This window comes from Amblyomma mixtum, chromosome 6 (assembly GCF_055824585.1).
Source record: "Amblyomma mixtum isolate Tamu chromosome 6, ASM5582458v1, whole genome shotgun sequence".
Classification (NCBI taxonomy): domain Eukaryota; kingdom Metazoa; phylum Arthropoda; class Arachnida; order Ixodida; family Ixodidae; genus Amblyomma; species Amblyomma mixtum.
Window position 1 is genome coordinate 118,050,871 of NC_143017.1, and position 18,684 is coordinate 118,069,554.

At 48.2% G+C, this 18,684-nt stretch overlaps 3 protein-coding genes across 8 annotated transcripts in view; 2 read left to right on the plus strand and 1 right to left on the minus strand.

Annotated features, from left to right (window-relative positions):
- Dgk (diacyl glycerol kinase 1) overlaps positions 1–18,684 on the plus strand; it is a 453,430-nt gene that overhangs the window by 207,494 nt on the left and 227,252 nt on the right. The gene's annotated exons all lie outside the window — the stretch shown is intronic.
- Positions 5,341–18,217, minus strand: LOC149340173 (monocarboxylate transporter 12-like). 2 transcript variants are annotated; one of them, XM_089548932.1, is made up of 4 exons: positions 17,839–18,217; positions 15,403–15,546; positions 12,910–13,875; positions 5,341–5,500 (listed from the first exon to the last, which is right to left on the minus strand). In XM_089548932.1, exons 1-4 carry the CDS (start codon positions 18,014–18,016, stop codon positions 5,343–5,345), a joined length of 1,446 nt encoding a protein of 481 aa, XP_089405058.1. In that variant the 5' UTR covers positions 18,017–18,217; the 3' UTR covers positions 5,341–5,342. The 2 variants fall into 2 exon arrangements, with proteins under 2 accessions (XP_089405058.1, XP_089405059.1); XM_089548933.1 differs by lacking the exon at positions 5,341–5,500 and having other exon boundaries at positions 12,738–13,875.
- Positions 6,820–7,461, plus strand: LOC149340174 (uncharacterized). Its single transcript, XM_089548934.1, has 2 exons — positions 6,820–6,931; positions 7,049–7,461. The coding sequence occupies exons 1-2, from the start codon at positions 6,820–6,822 to the stop codon at positions 7,459–7,461; spliced, it is 525 nt and encodes a 174-aa protein (XP_089405060.1).

Genomic DNA, 18,684 nt, shown 5'->3' on the forward strand with positions numbered 1-18,684 from the left:
CGAGCAATGACGCCTATCTGACACAGCGAACGTCGCGATGGTACCTTGTGTTGCTATTGATTTTGTTTTGCGTGCCTTTTACCTGTGGTTCATCTACTGCTCTGCTTCTGTGCGCAGGTGCTAGCGTGCGATTGTGTTTTAGGAGCTTCGGGGGCGTCACTGTAGCGCCTAAAAAGCACAATTTTGGGGAGGCCATGTTTTACTTTTTCACTGGATCAAATGAGCGAAACAAAAAAAAAAGAGGTATTGTGAACCGCAGCACCACTTTACGTTCCGAGCTGCCTTTGCAGGAGCACGAACGCTTTGGACGCGAAACGCTTTTTTTTGCCATTGCCGCGTGAATGTACTCGTGCCATTTAGACGTGAGTATACGCGGGCAAATAGAGGATTGACTTATCTCAGGGTTGAGAGGAAGAAGTTTTAACATCACTCCTTTGCGCGCTCGAAGTACCACTCGTGTGCTTCTATAGGTACTTGTTTTCTTTTGCGAGTGAAAATTGCGCTACGCGTGTGTGGCAGGAACCAATTTTAAACCGCTTGGAAAAAAGTTGGCATTCGTCTAGTTCATACGCGGCGAAAAAATTGGTGAGACAGGGTTTGCTATTCGACTGAGGAGACCGCTTCGATCGCTTCAGTCCCTATTTTCCTCGCTTTAGTTTGTTCGGTATTTACTGTGGCAGATGTTTACTTTTTTAGCTGCAGGCAGAAAGGCACATTCTTCAGAAGGGGGCAGAAAAAAAGAACTGAGATTTCGGCGCCTTTAGAAAGTAGGCTTCATCGCCATACGGGATTCCGCTGAGCCCTGAACTACTATATTTAGTTTGCCGGTTTAGTTTGTTTGCTGCACGAGATAGAACCGAAGCCGCTTGGGGCTCAGGCTTTTGAGGGCGCTTGAATGTGCGCACGCCGACATCTATGGAGAAAAACAGCCACAGTAGCTGCGACGCGGGTGCAAGAAACGGCCGGAAGAATGAATTCGAGAAATGGCAGCCGCCCCCTGTGCGCCTTTTGCGTGCTGTTCCCTCCCCTGTCGAATCAGACCAGTTCATTGAATCACTTTGAAGCGTATGAGCGGGTGACTTCCAAAGAAACACTCCCCGCTGAGGCTCAGTGTAGTCACGGCGTTCGACTTATGTGAACGAGGTCGATTATCCGATCCGCCGAGCTTGGCGGCCGCTTGGCTGAACAATGTACGAAAACACCGTACGTGCTGGGATTTAACCTTACGGTAAATTACATAAGCAGTCGAAATCGATCTCCAGCCTTCCTCGAGAGAGTGCCCTATAACCCGTGCATAGCTATGGCATGCAAAATCGAATTAACGTCAACGCTTATTCAAGCAATGTAAAAAAGAACGTCATCCTTAAAACCAAGAGGATATAAAGCATACATCTGTGTTCAACATCGGTACCCTCGTCGCTTCTGCTAATTTCAGAGGCTCGCGCAAGTAGTCGATAACCGGTTCGATGTTCGAAGCCTTTTTCCTGAAATGTAAATTCCATGTGTGCTCAAGGTTTTAAGGGCTCGCCGGCCCTAGGAATTTTTATCGACTGCCACGGCCCCGAATATCTGGCAGAAGCCGTGTGTTTCGAGAATTCCTTTCGTTTTCTTCGCCTCTTCTCGCGTCACTTTGCGACATGCTAGAGGGTAAACTAAATGAGTTGCATGCTGCGGCGATGGTGTGTGCCTTCTTACATCGCAGAAAAGAAAAAACCACAAAAAAAAATTACCGACGATTACGTTACTTCCTAATGCGAAATTTGAGCGCAGCAAATAAGCTGTTTCACCTTTTCGATAGATTGAGGCAAAGAAATCGAGCAACACATGTATGCGCTATCACAGATTTTTTTTTTTTTTCACACGTATTCCTTTAACAAAGATTCCACTAACAGTTCTTGACAGTCATGAAGGAAGCTTTGTGGTCGGAGAAATAGACTGATATATGTTCGACTTGGTACACCAATGCTTGATTCTCAAAGACGAGATCTATACAAGTGCCTCGCGAGGTTGTCACAGCCGTGGGACGCGTTACGAGCGAGAGGAACGGGATGTTCTCCCGCATAAGTGTTAGGAAATTGCTGTTTGTTTTATGTCAACATTAAAGTCCCCCACTACTAACATCGGTGTGGATCGATGGACGGTTAATGCGAGTTGCAGGAAGTGCACGACGTCTTTCGTGAGTGCGGTAGGGGCGAAGTAGGTAGCTACTACCAGCAAGCCGTTGGGCAACTTTGCGGCGCACAGTTCGCCAACTTCATGTGACGTGCCAAACATTTCGACTGGTATTGCAGAGAGACCTGTGCGCAAGTAGATAGCGACTCCCGCCGCTCTGTTGTGGTCTCTGCGAGCACCACAGCAGTATAGGAAATCTATGATTTCGAGAGGCTCTTCGGGATCCATCCAGGTTTCAGCAAAGCAAAGTACAGAGGAATGGCGCAGAATGTGATCGTGGTGTATACGTCCTTGGCATGTGCGGCAAGGGAGCGTACGTTAAGAATGTGGTTGTGAATGATGAATCAAGTGCTGCCAGCGAATGACGCGTCCATTGGCTGTCTGCGTGTGTTACTGATGTGTGGTTAACATGTTAAGCTTCGCCTGTAAGAGTGGAACGCGACAGCGTCTTGCAACGCTGCCAGGGAGTCCACAGAACGCCATCGCCAATTCGGCTGTACGCCTTGCTGGACGGTAAATTTATTTTTTGAGGAAAGGAAATGTATCTCTCTCGCATATCTGGGTGGACACCTGCACCTCGCCGTAAGGGAAAGGGGGAAGATGGGAGTGAACGAAGACGCCGTATTAGCTAGACGCGCCTTTGTTCATTCCAAACCATTCAGCTGGCATTACGGAGTGGCTAGCGTGCTCGTATCGCACTCCGGAGACCCTGGTTCGATTCCCCAACTCGACCAATTTCGTTCTCGGTTTTATTGATTTATGCGGTCTAACTAGAAAGGTTAATTAGGCTATTTCATATTTATATTATTGTATTTCTATCCATCGTGTTTTGTCATTAACCTGTCAATTGTTGGAACTGTCTAGGATGTTCGACACAACGTATATGAAACGAGCAACGTCTAACTGAGTGGGGAAGTGCGTGGTGGTGGAGGGAACGCGGCTTCGTACTTATCTGTTTTTTTCAGCAGCGTCTCCTTCCGCGGACGCTGTTGTCGCTGCGGCACGCGTCTTTCTTTTCTTTTCTTCTGACCTCTTCATTCTCCTCTGTATTAATTAGGCTAATTGATTAATTAAGCAATTAACTAAACTCAGTCCAACTTAGTTGCAGCATCACTATACGATCCCTTTGATTGGTTGAATGGTTACTAGCCAAAGTACAATTGGCCCCATTTGAAATTCGCGCACTGTGACGTCACGAGCATTTCGACCAATTGAAAAGCGTGACATTGGGGGCGGAGCTGGTTACGAGGCCGACGCCGACGCGAAACCCAGGAACGGACGCCAAAGAGCTGCGCTCTAAAAAAAACGCGCGCCGCACCCAAGTCGACGCTCATTGATTGGCTAGGAGATTACCACTCGGGCAGGCTCTTCTTCGGACGCGCTGCTAATTGTTTACGGAAGGGATTAACGTTCGCCGCTACTGTGACAGTGCCGCCCCTCGCTGTCACGTCGACGCTCCCTTTTCTGCATGAACAAGCAGTATTTGTACCCCGGCATATAATCCGATTTATTCTTCCGGCGTAATCAAGATCGTGCTAGCGGCAGAAAACGAAGGCAGTAACGTAAGCAGCCGCCGTGTTGTTTCCGCGTCCTCTTGAATACCGGTGTCTGATGAAGCGAGAAGCCCGGGGGGTTACCGTCGTTAGCTATAGCCTCAGTAAAGCACCCGCATCTGTTCGATGAGTTAGTAGCGGTGACAGCGTATTGCAGATTGCACGGTGATGTACTCTGTAGTTGAATCTTTTGGACGCTGTCGTGAGAAGTCTTAACGTACGAGACGGGGTAAAGCCAATGAGACGATAGAACATATAACGGGGTTGTTAAACTAACTTGCTCTTAAACGCGAAGGATTTGCTGATCAGACCCTTATTTGAGGTCTGAAGTGTCCTTGAGATAATACAGTTTGACCTAGTCAGTCTAAAAGGAAAAAAAAAAAAGTTATAGACAATCAATGCTATTGACGTGGCAGAGTATACGTTAGCATTAATGCCCCCCCCCCCCCCCTCCCCCTCACCCCCGGACGGAGCAGCCGCTGCCGTTAACGCGTTCAGACTGTGCGAGCGGGTGGCGGGCTCCATTGCGTCAATAGCCGTGTGACACGCCGTACACGCCCAGCTCCACTCTCCGGGTCCAAATCCAAACCGGCAATCAGAGTGACACGCAGTCCCCACTCTCCGCTGTTCCCCATCCGCCACCTCTCACCCTCTCTTCGTCATACCTTTACCACTTTCCCTCTCCCTCATCGTCCCTGGCAATGAAGAGGGAGATTTTTCTCCCTCCACTGATTCCAACCGTCGCCTCCCACCCTTTCTTCGTTTTCCCTCTCCCAATTTTCCTAGCCCTCTCCTCCTTGCCGCTTGCCAACCGAGGCTTCAGACGGATGGACGGAGGGATACACTTTTCCATCGTCGGGGTCCTAATGCTCACGCATTAAAAGACGAAGAAGAAGGAGAAGGAAAAGAATCGGTCGGGACCATTGCCTGCTGCCCCGCAGTAATTGGGTGACGAGAGAGGAGACGACGCCGCGGGCAGTGTGGGCCGAGCCCACGACCGAAATATAAATATCCTTACATGTGTTCGAAATAGTTCACTGGTGTATATTAACGGCAATCCTGCAGTTTGACCTTTTTGACTAAAAGGTTCAGCTGCCGGGTGCGTTGGAGTGCTGATCATTCAGATGGTCTTTAGGACATGCCAGAGAGGCAGTTAGTTTTTTTTCTTCGCCTTTTAATTAATGTCGTACGTTGGCGCATGGTATGCTTTGAGGGCAAAGAGAACCTTTCTGATGCGTTTTTCACTGTAAGCTTCAAGCCGAAAAAGGAAAACGCAACGATCACTCCGTGTTCTGCAGAACATTAAAACGAAGCAGCTTCGCTTCGGGAATAGTGCCGAAGAACGAGCGTAGTTGCTGCCCCTGACATAATAGGTTACAGCTTCATGCCATTTCTTTTATCTCAAACTCCACTGGGCGTGCTAACCAGGGAGATACGCGCGTTTTTGAGAAAGATCGAAAACTTCGTTTTGCACTTCTGAACTGCCTGAGCATTACGCATTGCCTGTCCTCCCCAAAATGAATCTTAAGGGGCAATTCGGAAGAGTAGCCTTCCAAACTATGACGCGAACTACACGATAAGAAAAGCACGAGCTCTTAGTTCATGTCGTAGGGCTCATCACTGTTTCCCCGCAGATTTTTTTATTTCAGGTCGCTTTGTCTTGCAACAGTTTTCTCGCAGGCAGACTGTCAGCCACAAAGCTGCGCAGCTCAGTGCCACAGCAGCCATAAGGTAAAATACGCCGTCGTAACTTCCAAGCTGGTCTCTGCAATAACCTACGGGAAAGGAGACAGGAATGAAAGAAAAAAAAAGCAGTTGTAAAAGAAGATCCAACTTAGAGCACCACATCTCATCTCTGCTCCATTTAAATTCCGCGGTCCCTTTGTAACGGTATGCGCCAAGTGCGTGTCTCATATGCCATTTCACCGGCGCATAACATGGGAGCACGCTTAATCCCAGTCTCCGGAAGCTTACTTTGCCCTTATCTGTAGCCTGCGGTGCTGCAGATACGTCATGTTTTTCACCACTGGATGACTTGAAAGCGGCCTTAAGGGCGTCCTTGACGCACTTGGAATTAATGTGAGCCTTACTGACGGAAACGGCAGTCTGGGACACGCTGTCGAGTTACAAGTTGAGAGGCACTAAACGAACACCTCCAATCAGCATTTCCGAATTGATCGATAGGCACCTCAAGACCACTATCTATTACACTCAGCGTCACTCTACGGTTTCATGAAATGCACTGGCCTTGACCTGCGACGTATACAAGGGTATACCTCTCTTGGAGCGACGGGTACAGCCCTCAAGCTCATACAGGCCTTATTAGAAAGCAGCGCGAAATCATTCTCGGAGAGCTGTGACTCAACCGATGCATCGTACCCACCACTCGAAAGCGCTCCTTCCTCACCGGCCATTACATGCACTACATGCAGAATAATATCCGCTATCATCACTGAATGTGCTGCGGGAGATACATACACAGATTCGTACAATGTGGCACAACCCACACGTTACAGCCACCCTTACTCCGCCTCCAGCACCCTATTTCGTGGGCCATCTTGCTCGCTCCACCGCCCCACCTCGTACGCACACAGTAGGAATATTTGACTAAGTACGTCAGACCTACCCAAGCTGCATAACAGCGGTCTTGGCTTTCAGTTCAAGGCTTCTTTTTTGTGCGCTAGTATAAAAACCCGATACTAGATTTCCCCATGCCTCGCTCCTTGACCTTGAGGTTGCTCGGGAAGGGCAACGTGGGTCTCGTAAGCCCACTGGTCGCTGCAGCTACCATTGGGCTTCTTCGATTATCAGTCCCGGACTCACCGCGGACTCACCACGACGCCGGCCCGAAGCTCGTTTTTCTCCGGCAGGGCGCGAAGCTCCGCCCACCAGTCCGCAACCTGCCGGAAGCGCACTCGATTTTCCCCGTCTGGCTCACCGCGGACTGCCGGAGCTGCTGGGACCCACACGAGCCGGCAGCTAGCAGACGACGCTGCCTGAGAAGCTAGCAGACGAAGCGCATGCGCATTTGGCACATCCGCGCCAATTTACGCGCGCTTTCGCTCCCTTCTTTTGACGCGGACAGCTACGCGACATGGCCTCCGAAACAATTTTGCTCGACGGAGTCGAGACGCGCGCGCACCCGGAGCTTGGCCCGGACGGCATGCCCGTCATAGAAGAAGGATTGCCGGTGTATGTCACCGACGGTACGTACTACTTTGCATGCGCCTGCCATAGTAGTATAGTTCCAAGTACAATACCGCATTACCAAGTGCCATATACTTCTTGTCGCATTTACTAGCTAAGCATATCACATTTTGCAGGTGGCGTTCGACTGCGGATTGCCCTTCTCGACTCTGCAGGTACAGGCGCAGAAAGCGCCGACTTTCGCGGGCATGAAACAGCCGCCGTAGGCTCGGACAGCGCCGACTTCAGCGGCCAGGAAACAGCCGCCGTAGGCTCGGACAGCGCCTCGGATGAACTTTGGCCGAGACAGAAGACTTTGGTCCTGATCCAGCTCTATAAAGAATTTAAAGAAAACCCGGCAAGGCGTCTAAAGACGAGAAAACAGATGTGGGAGATGCTGGCGGCCAGGTTGAACGACGTTTTCGGAGGCAACCTAGCACCTAGCCAAGTTGAAAACAAGTGGCGTACGCTTGAAAGAGCATACAAGCGAGTGCGAGAGCACAACTCTCGCTCTGGCAATGACCGTCGGACATGCGAGTTTGAAGAGTGAGTGTATACTGTTATGATTCTCATCCCAGTTGACATATAAAGTCCTGACAAACTGACACGCATGCTAACATATGTCGGTGGGTTCATTATTTGTTATGCCCAGGGAGTTGAGTGAGCTGCTGGACAAGAGCCACGCCGTGAACCCGCCGTGTTTGCTGGGGCCCGGGGTTGCGCGGACCCAAGACACTGAGTAAGTTTATGGCCTCTTAATTTACTCCCGCGCCACTGGTTTTATTTAAAGTTATATATTTGTGGAAGCAGCAGAAAGAAACTGCGGAGAAACCATGCTGGGATTGTTTTTTTGTTTTTTTTTCTGCCGAATGTTCTGTAAGCCGGCAATTTTTTCTTTTCGCATTGATAATTTCTGGCACTGTTTTTTGGCAGATTTTGCTTGCGTGTTTTCTTTGTAATGCGCATGAATTAATTCGAGAACTTAGGTCACATAGCGGCACTCGTTTGCGACTTGAATATTTTCTCGTGCTCGTTTGGTTTCACCTGGCTTTGACATAAACCTTAAGTATAGCCTACGTCAGGCATAGAAAAACTAATGTGATCTGTTTTAATTCAGTATAATGGTAACGCCAGCCTAGCCTCAAGAGCCAGAGTGATAACCTAGGCAGAATCAACGATTATCGCATGGTGCCGCTTCAGGGCATGAAATTAAAAAATGGAACTGAATTGGGAAGGAATCGTTTTATTATACCAACCCAGAATGTTTACATCTCAGCCTGGTAAAACGTACCGAAACAACATGGGAAAAAAAATTGATTTGGATCTCGTAAGCGAACATCATGTGGAAACAAAGAAAGCACGAACCAAATTTGTTGTCAGTGCTGTGTTAAGGAAGTACTAAGGGTTTTAAATGAAGCTGTAAAACATTTATACAGGTAGATCATGAGAAATGCCAGATTTGTTCAAGATCTTTCAGTTAACGCCAGCTTTACTCAAGTGGTCCTTTTTCATTGCCACTGTGTATTTACAGCCCATCATGTCTGCAACCCACTACCGTGAGTGTTCAGCAGAGTCCAACCGTAGGAGACCAATGCACCGGTGGCAGGGATGTACCTGACAACTCATTCCAAGAGCCACTGTGCACTGAAACAACCACTGCAAAGAGGGCACGTCTGGACTCAACACGTGCTGTGGTGCAGGGCTTCTTAAGCCACCTTCGTGAAGCTGAGCTGAACCGACAAAAAAGGCATGAGGACCGCATGGCTGCTCGCAGGCAGGCCCATGTTGAGCGACTTGCTGCTCTTGAAAAATTTGCTTCAAGATTCGAGTGTCGGCACTCCACAGCAAATGTTGAGCCTGTTGAGTAGCTTATAATTACTTACAGCATCATGAGGTGAACAGCGCAATCTGAGACACACACAGAGGACAAAGAATGCGAATGAACACAGCGCTGTGTTCATTCTCATTCTTCGTCCTCTGTACAAGTGTCTAAGATTGCTCTGCTCACCTCATGCTGCTTCGTCAGCAGCTAGCCCGCAAAGATGTATATTGCTTACAGTAATCTCATTCACAACATCTTCACATCATTTCTGTGCATTTGTTTGGTGTTTAGTTTTCATAATGAAGCAACTTTGTAAGCAATTTTGTATTTTTTGCATTCCTGTCCGTGCTTTTTGCTAATTTCCTTTTTACTGAAACATCCTTGGATTGTTGTTTCCAGCATTTGCTGTCATTTATATTGTTTGCCCACCGTGCTAAGATCTCGCAGAAGATTGTAGAAACAATAAATTAAATTATTTTTCCCATACGTTAAGAATTGCAATATTTAACTTTTAGTTCCATACTTTTCATGTTTTTCCAGGGGCATAAGTACATGTTACCTTGCTAGCTTTTATTGAATGCCTAATTTTATTCACTGTACTCTAACATTACAGCTCCCATGTTGATCTTTTAAATGGTTCTGTGTTCAGTTAAAAGCATTCTATAACTTGTTCCTGAATAATATATGTTGTGTATTTTTATTTATTGTTCCGGTTAACAGATGTTAGTGCAAACTTTATTTACATTGATTTGTTTGCAATCAAGTTACATTGCAATGTGACTTCAAACAGTATTATTTACATTTTCAATAAAAATATCACACAATAGTTTTGGCTCAGTCTTGAGAATATATCTGAAAATGTCACCTGGCACAGTTCATGCAGATTTTGCTCAACAAATTGGCAAGCCCTGGTTCTTGGTTTCACCACTTCATAGATTTTGTGCTATGCTGTCCCGTAAAGCAACAGCAAAAGAAGGTGCTTCATGTGTTTCAAGGGTGGTTTCATCGTCGGCCTCTATGTCAGTGGTATCTGGCAAATCCTCCAGTGTGTCAGCACGGCGCCTTGCCATATTGTGGAGCACACATGCTGCCATGACAACATATGCAGCCTTGGATACATCCCACACGTCAATGTAATTCAAGCGCTGAAATCTTGCTTTGACGAGGCCAAAGGTGCCTTCAATGACGACTCGTTGCCTAGTATGGGCACTGTTGAAAGCAGCCATCCATGGTTTCCAAGCTCCTGTCTGGCGATATGGAGGCAGAAGCCATGGCAAGAGCGGGTAAGCTGCGTCTCCTAGCAGGTAGCCGCCTGGAAATGCAGCAAATGGTTACCATGACTATAAAGTACTCTCCACTACTGTATATGTCGTACATCACAACTGCATATGTTCACTCATAGAGAATCAATAGAAAGGTATGTGTTTTTTTTTTCTTTGTAGATTCGTGTTGATAAAGGAAACTATATTACTACAGGTTTTCGTCTCAGTCCTGATGATCCACAAAGTTTCTCAGCCATGTAGCATACATGTTCCTGTGCAGATCAATTTTTTATGTTTTCCATTTCTGTGCCCTTAGTTCAGAAGCTTCCAACTGTGATGCCACAAACTAACGCTGATACCTGTTCCACACCTGCTCCCCGCCACCTCAAAAAAAATTTGAGCCTTGTGGAAGGTCTTTGTAGGCACTCTGACCAAAGAGTGAGATTTGTTTTGCAGGTATTGATGTTTTAATATTATTTGAATCTGTACTTTGACACACAGCTTGTGACGGAGAGAGGGGTCACGAAACAATATCAACTCAGCATTAGAAAGAACACCCCCGAGACTCATTTTGAAGAGCAGGAACTGAGTTACACGAAAGTGACAAACAGCATAAAGCCCTTTTTCGCACTCTGCTCAATTATGCGCGGCAAAACCCCCCAACCCCCGCTTTTTTTTTCTTTTTTCTATTTATTGTCATAATGCCTCTACAGAGCGCCCTTAAGTTTTCAGGTTACAAAGTGCGAACTTACCTTCGCATTTTGAAGCTGCCTCTTCGAACAGGAAGCTGTGCCGTAGGACTCGGGCGTCATGAACGCTCCCAGGGAATCCGATGAACACGTCTGTGAACATCATGTCCGCATCGCACACGCCTTGCAGTAATATTGAGTGAAATTTCTTGCGATTATAATAGCTCTCCTCCGATTCCGACGGCCTCGAAATACGGACATGGCACCCGTCAATGGCACCAATGACGTCTGGCAGGCCAACAGGCTCTCCGTGGCGAGTGTACAGAGCACGAAATGCCCGCTTGTTGAGAGCCTGCTCTTCACGATCCGGCCAGCGGATCTCCCTTCCACTTACAGACCATAGAAAGTCCAGGACTCTGTTTATGGCGACGTGGGCGGTTGATTCGCTGACATCAAATTTGTCGGCGATCTGATAGAGCGCCCATTGGGTCCCGATGTAAGTGAGAGCGATCAGGACAGTTTTCTCGGCTGCGATTTTTGGCCTCCCTCTTAGGCCTTCGGGGTAGAAAGAGGAGTGCTGGAACTCGTCCACTAGAGTCGCCGCGGTTGATCGTGATAGTCGAAAAAGCTTGCTGAACTCGAAGTCCAAGTAGCGCGGCACAACCTCTTCCACATACAGCTTCACCCTGTGTCGGTCCTTGCGTTCCAACTGTGAAAGCAGAAGGCACATTACAAATGTGTCTCCAAAATCGTCGTCGTCGGATTCCTCAGAGTCGGAGCTATCAGACTCCAACATCTGGTCTGCTACAAAAAGCGCGCCAAATTTCTCGAGCGGCATCGCTCCCCTCTTCCCTCTGCGCTGACTGCCCGCGGGCTGCCAGCCAGCACCGCTCGCACGTGATCATGACGTAGCTTCCTGCCTGACAGGAAACCGCGAACTGCCCGAGGACTATCAGAGCTCGGTAAATCGAAGAAGCCCATTATAGGGCAGTGGCACATCGCTTAACCGCTGCAACACTGCGCCAGGAGTTGTATGAGGACTCCCGGTGATCGATGAATGTTAAATAGTGAAAGTCCAATTCGGCATGTATGGGCGTTAACAGATTAACGCTATCGCACCATGCCCCTCAGACGGAGTCTAAGTCCGATTTCATCGATCTTTTTCTGAAACCTGCTTGATCTTGAAAACCGAGCCTCGAACCGAAATCGAAATGTGTAGCGCACCTAATTAGCATTCAACCTAGCCACCTAAATCGTCCGCCATTTTTTTGCCCCTCCATCTCTCATGGTCGCAGCAGTGTGTGGCGCTCAAAAATTGTCCGCAAAGCTTCAGGTTCTACGCGTTTACCACACTCTGAGCCAGGCTATAGCAAATAAAACGCCTGGAATTCGTTTTCGTAAGCATTACATCATCATCAACAACAACAACATGACTGCGCCAACTGCGGGACAAAGGCCTCTACATACCTTTCCAGTTAGCCCTGCCCTGTGCCAGCCACGGCCGTCTTATCCCCGCAAACTTCCGAGTCTCAACCGCCCACCTAACTTTCTGGCGCCCCTGCTACGCTTGCCTTCGCTTTGAGTCCAGTCTGTTACACTTAACGACAATCGGCTATCTTTCTTTCGCATAGTATGCCCTGCCCAAGCCCCATTTATTCTTCTTGATTTCGAATAGGATGTCATTAACCTGGCGTCCTTTCCCTGTCCCACTCTGCTCTCTCCCTGTCTCTTAACGTCACGCCGATCGTTTTCGTTTCATAGCTCGCTGCATTGTCCTCAATTTAAATTCAACCCTTTTTGTTAGCCTCTACGTTTCTTCCCTATCAGTAAGTACCGGTAAGATACAGCTGTTATGTACTTTTCTCTTGAGGGATATTGGTAAGCTGCCACTTAGGATCTCAGAGAACAGGCCAAATGCGCTCCATCCCATTCTTATTGCTCGATAGGTATCAATGCGAAAGCATTACTTGGCTCATGCGGAGCGTCCACAGGAAGTGGTGAGAAAACCCACGTGACCCCCTGTCATCAACGCCATCAAGATAGACCTCTCAGAGCCGTCTTCTGGTCAGTGAAAATGTTAGCTTGGATGCGGAGTTCGCGCAATCTTGGGATGTGCCTTCTCTGTGCTCTGCCCGGCAAACAATCTGGCAGTTTACTTTTCTTGTGTTTCTCTAGCAAAAACAACCTTCAAACACAAACAAACAGTCACGTGTAGTAACCATTACCGATTATCAGCGGCCTTTCGATGAGGGCTATGGCACCGAGGAAATACGCAGCTCCCAGACACAGGCTGAATGTCTTCGCTTCGACCAGCTCCGCGCACAACACGAAGGCCTGAGTTACGACCGCTCCGTTGCACCACCCGACAACCACCACGAGCACGGCGAGCACCGGGTACGACGGAAGGTAGGGCATGAGAAAGTACGCCAAGGAGGTCGCTATGGCGCAGGCAGTCACCATGGCGCTCTTCGAGAGCACGTTCCTGTCCGTGATCAGGCCAGATGTGAACCTTGCCACTATGTCGGGGACCGTGAGGAGAGTGACGAGCGAAAGCGCTTCCCACTTGGGTATGCCGTGATCCATTGCAAAGTCCACCACAACTGTCAGCGCCGTCGTGATCAGAAACCACCACTGCCCCATTGTGTACGCCACGACGTAGAACTTGGGGCGCTTCATGAATGACAGGCATGCGGCCAGTGTGCTGTGTCTCGCTGAATGAAGAACGTCGCTCCTGTGTGGCTCCAGTGCTTCAGATCTCGCGATGAACCCGTCTTTTATTCTAGGTAAGGTCTTTTGTTCAGTCGAGCTTTGAAGAAGGAACGGACAAGTGCAATTCAAAGAATCTTCGACGCCGTCTGTCTGCCGCCGGGAATCTTCGTCGATGTCATGAGGTGGCGCATTTGAGGACTCTAAATGACGAGAAGCGTCAACCTTAGGCATACGTAGCAGCTCCGGTCGCGCCGGGGTCTTCGTGAAAAACGCGGCTGCGGTCGAGTTGAGCATGACGGCGCCAGTTACCAGGAGAGCGCCCCTGGCGCCGTACTCGTCGAACAGGTACTGCACTAGCGGCGGGAAGACTACGCCACCTATCACGAAGCCCCCGTTGGCGATGCCCGACGCCAGTGCCTTGTAGCGGGTGACGTTCTGGTTGATGACCGCGTAGCTCAAGGTCAACAGAGACAGGCCGAATCCTGTGTGGTAGATGGGGATGGGGAGGGGGGGATTGTCAAGCAAAATAGTAAAGCAAAATGTTGCTGTTTCAGAAGTGGAAATAAGGTGTGGTTGCTTAAAGAAGGCTGGCGTACTACTGGCCTAATTTACTTATTTCTCTTTTAACCTCAATTTCAGTGTTGATTTTTCGGCGCTAGCAAATGAGGCTGCAGCGAAGCTATCAAACTCGAACAGAATTTAGATGCGACACACATAATGCCAAGCTTATGAAGCATTACACTAAGAGGTTGTCTTTGTTTATAAAAATCCTTGCGTTTAAATGAGAGAAAGCATCATTCACATGGTAGCTATGGGAGAAAAATTTCTTCGCACCCTGTTCGTGAGTTAAAATTCGCATAGGGGACAAAAAGTCCTGTTTTTCGACTTTTTATTTTTCCACATCGCTTGCAAGCTGTCTCGAATAGCTGAAGAGTCATTCATATTTCATAAAATTGGAGTTGCTTTACAACATTTCAGATGGCAGCGTGGCTGAGTTGTCGAAGGCCCCAAACGTGAACTGTTACCTTTTTTGGTGGTTTTACGCTGGGACCAAAAGGTCGAAATCGTGTCGTGCGTCACATTTCTTGCAAGGATTTGTTCGTCTACACGCTCAGTTTGAATATATTGCGTGGAAAACGAAACTCTGTCTACTATAAAATTTAGCTTGAATGAAGATCGCACGGGCAAATCAATGCCGAAGGTCTAAATGCAGCCAGAAGGTAAGATATCTACACAAGCTGAACTGCGATTACACCTTGCTCGAATTTAAGTAAAATATACTTGACTTTCGTCCCCGGCTGAGTCTATGCAAAGCTGGCCACTGTTCCATTGCACCGTATATGTGCGATAACAACCGGCCGGCCTCGTCAAACCAGGCCGATGCCGCTTCCTTCGTGATTTGCGACAGCAGTTCGCTGCTGAAACCGTTTGTAACGAACCCCAGGATATAATAAGATGAAACTGGATGCATTTCATTTTCACGAAGTATACATTATTTTTGTGCATCTAGTCTTCGATGCATCACAGTTCACGTACAGCGAATAGTTTCAATATTCAAAGTTAGTTTCATTCGAGTTTGACAGTTCCCTAAGCTTGAACAAGGCTAGGTTGCATAGCGAAAGACTATGAAATCACTGTATAAGTAATGCAGTAGTTTTAATTCGATTCGAACACCGACCCTCGTGATGAGCGGCCGAGTGCCATATCTACTCAAGCTACGCGCGACTGAAGGCCCAAGGAGCTTCTGACATGATAATTGAGCCAAACAGTGGTGACTTACAGGTAAGATATGAGCATGTAATTTTGAGGCAAACCACCCGAGTTCGGTGTATCTAATGCCTGGCGCGATACACGCAATGCTTTTTTTTACATTCGAGACGTCTTGGTTGTTCGCTATAGGGCATAGTTTTCTGTATTCGAGTTCGTTATAGACGGTCTCCATTGTACACAGCACACTGCGGCACTCCTTCTACCTCTCCTACTCCATGGAGCCGGTGAACACAACTAACCGTGCAGTACTCCGAGGCTGACGATGAGGAAGGAGACACTGGCAGCAAAGTAGCATGCCGACACGGACAACGAGGTTAGGAGGCAGCCGAGCACCATCAGCCTGGATATGTCGACGTGCCGGGCCAGGACTCCCGTGACAGGGCCTGCGGGAACGAGAGAACGTCTTGCAAAAGAAAGAAAAAGCGAATGAAAATCGGATGGAAACAGTAACGCGCTCAGCAGGACTTGCCAAGAAATGACAGACCCACGCTGTTTTAGCAGGAACGCTGTCCGCGAGATGTTACTCGCAGAAAAAAAAAAAAACGGCACGGATGAAGACTCAGCTCTTTTCTATAACCATATTTGGTAGCTGGAAACAATAAAAAACTGTGCTCCTTTTTTTTATACATGAAATATATATCTACTGTTTCGTCGAGAGAGCTCAAATATAAGAAATAATACGGTGCGCTATGCTAACTATAACGCCCCTGTTTCGGAGAATAAAAGCGAAACGAGGAGGATATGGAAGGAAGAACACGGGGCCCAGAATACACTGTCTGACAATAGTAAAGCGGTAGTTGGTTTCGTGCTGGGTAAAATGTACGCGCTATACCCGTAGTGTTTCCGGCAGGAGGACGCATTTTATGATCCTTCCTATCAGTTGACGTGGCTTTGCATCACTTAACCGCAACCTCAGTCGCTATCAAGGCGCTTGACCATCTTTATTCTAGAGCACCTTCGTGGTTTCACGCAAATATCTCAGAGCCCGCGAAAGAGCATACGAAAGAAGAGAATCATCCGAACATATAATACAACATAGACGAAAATTCTGCTTAGTGGTTTATTGCAAAAATAAATCAAATAAAACGGCAGGAAAACATGTTTCCGGCGGTGGCATTTGGTATCTAGTATCTTAGGCACTAGAGCCGCGGCTGGCGGAATTGTAAGAGACAGGGATACGATAGCGAGAAAGGACAGGGAGGAGCCATTTGCACTATTTACAGTTGTAGAAGTAAACAGTAAACACGTTTACACCACACCCGCGTGGGTGTCTAGGCACAGTTCATATGAGTCCTGCGCGCGAGCGACCAATGCATAAATAAACACTGTATGCACAAAGCCGCACGCGAAAATTGCACTGCTTGTGGTTTCTTGTGAAGCTCGCTACAACTGCGTAGTTGAAGCCTTTTCGTGTGTCTCCACACCACTTTTTGACGCCATAGTGGAGGGTTCCGGGTTCTTTAACCACCGGTGGTCTGCATTAATACGGAGCCCTCCAGTACTAGGGGGCCTTCATAATTAAACTATGTGCAGCGTTGGAACGTTAAACTACACACCTATGCCATATCGCAGTCTGCCATGTCATTACATATTATGACTTGACCTTCGACCTTGACGTAACCCCTGACCATGGCCTCAACTCTGACCTTCACCTTGATCTGACCGTGAGATGATCTTAACAGTGGGATGCAGTGACATGTTCTGACGTGTCCTTACATCACCTTGACTTGACCTTCACCGTAATCAACAGTCGCCTTGCATGCACACGAGACAAGTCACGTGACATCCTATATATATGGCTGTGTGGGGACGCTTCGATCCCCACACAGCCAGAGTTTCGCCGTCGCGCTTAGCCAGTGTAAAGGTCTGCTAGTTCTTCGTGGGCGAGTAAACGTCTCACCTTGAAATGCGTGTCTTTATTAAGAATTCAGCCGTAGAAGCCGTCAGATATCATCCCGAAGACGTCAAAAAAAAAAAAGGTCAAGTAGATTAACAACCCTTTGTTTTGTTAAGGACGGAAGAGTGTTCTATTCCAGGTAAATAACAAGCACGTTGCTGTGACATCAGAGCGTTGCTGACGCAGGCAGGCGTTCAATGCGAATATATCACTGTTCTTCATGACACCGCATGCCCGCTGGAATGCACTTCTCTGTGTTTCGCTGGACACGAACGCCTGCTCGGGCTCCTCCGTGTCGGCGGCGCTAGGACCGTACGCCGGCTCGGACGCGTGTCCTAAGTATGGAGTGTGAGGCGGTGCCTGCCGGTTTGTCTAAAGAACTTCAAAACAATGCAGAGTAACAAGGAGCCATACAATGCAAAACAACGCAAAACCAGGAATTCAAGTGATACTGCACGATATTCCTCTCTTAGGCATGCTAAACTGTCTGCTATTTTTTTTTTTGCCACAATTTCGCAATAAATAATCCAGGTTTTTCATGAAATAAACTTCTGTTTGAAGGAGTCAGTGCCCGCTACACAGTTCGTCTGGGTGTAATACTCTCGAGGAGCCTCAGTAGATGTTGGACATTTAATACTCTTGGACAGGAGGACAGAGGCTAAGGTGCAGTGCAGAGGCAAGTAGCGTGCTCTTGCAGCACTAGCACACCGCAGGATACCACCATAGAGACAGGTAGCCTTCCGTCAGCCGAGATTCGCGGAACTCGGGTCCCTCTTACCGGCTGCCAGGTTGAAGACGGTTGTCAGACACAGCGGCCAGGCGGCATCTTCTCGCGACACCTGGAACGTGCTCGCCACACCGACGTAGACGATGGCTGCAGACCGAACCACTGCCAGCGTTAAGGCGTTGATGCAGCAACAGGCCCCAACCACGAGACACGCGCGTCCCGCTTTCATTGCGAACGTTACACTATGCAAACGTTCGCGGCTTCAATGACGTCGGCTCGGAGGGAGAAGCTTTACGGTGCCTTTGTCGCTTCTATTCGCCGGCTGTTGCGTGTTTTACAGGACACTCATCCATGTCCCCTTCCCATCTTATCCTTACCCAGTGCAGAGTAAACGGGCCAGATAATGATCCCAGAGGCCGCCTCTGCCTGTCTCTCTATACTAACTCCGTACATTTCATCACTTCAGGGCGAGATGGAGTGGTCTGGCCTACCTCCGCTTTTGTGTCTCCCTGGAAGGTCGTTATCTTTATCCCTCCATTCACTTCCCTCTCCTAACGCGCATTCCCAGCAGATAACAACCTGCTTTGCGAGCAGGCGTTCATAGTTTTTGCTCGTATGGCAGATTATATATCTCAATAGTGGTAATTTTTGCTTAACCTTCTGTGCGGGCATCTTAAAAGTCGATGTGCTGTTTTCCTCGTCAATAAGAACAAGTTGCCACGTGGAATACTACGATAGGGTTTGGTAGAAAGCCAGATCTGTCGGTAAAATGTGGAGATATGTTGAATTTCACTTATCGGGACAGCGAAGGGAAGCCATCTGGGAGGGGGATTTCTGTACCCAGTCTCTTATTGTCTGGGTAAACAACAGTAGTAACGCGAGTTGGGAGTTTCTTCT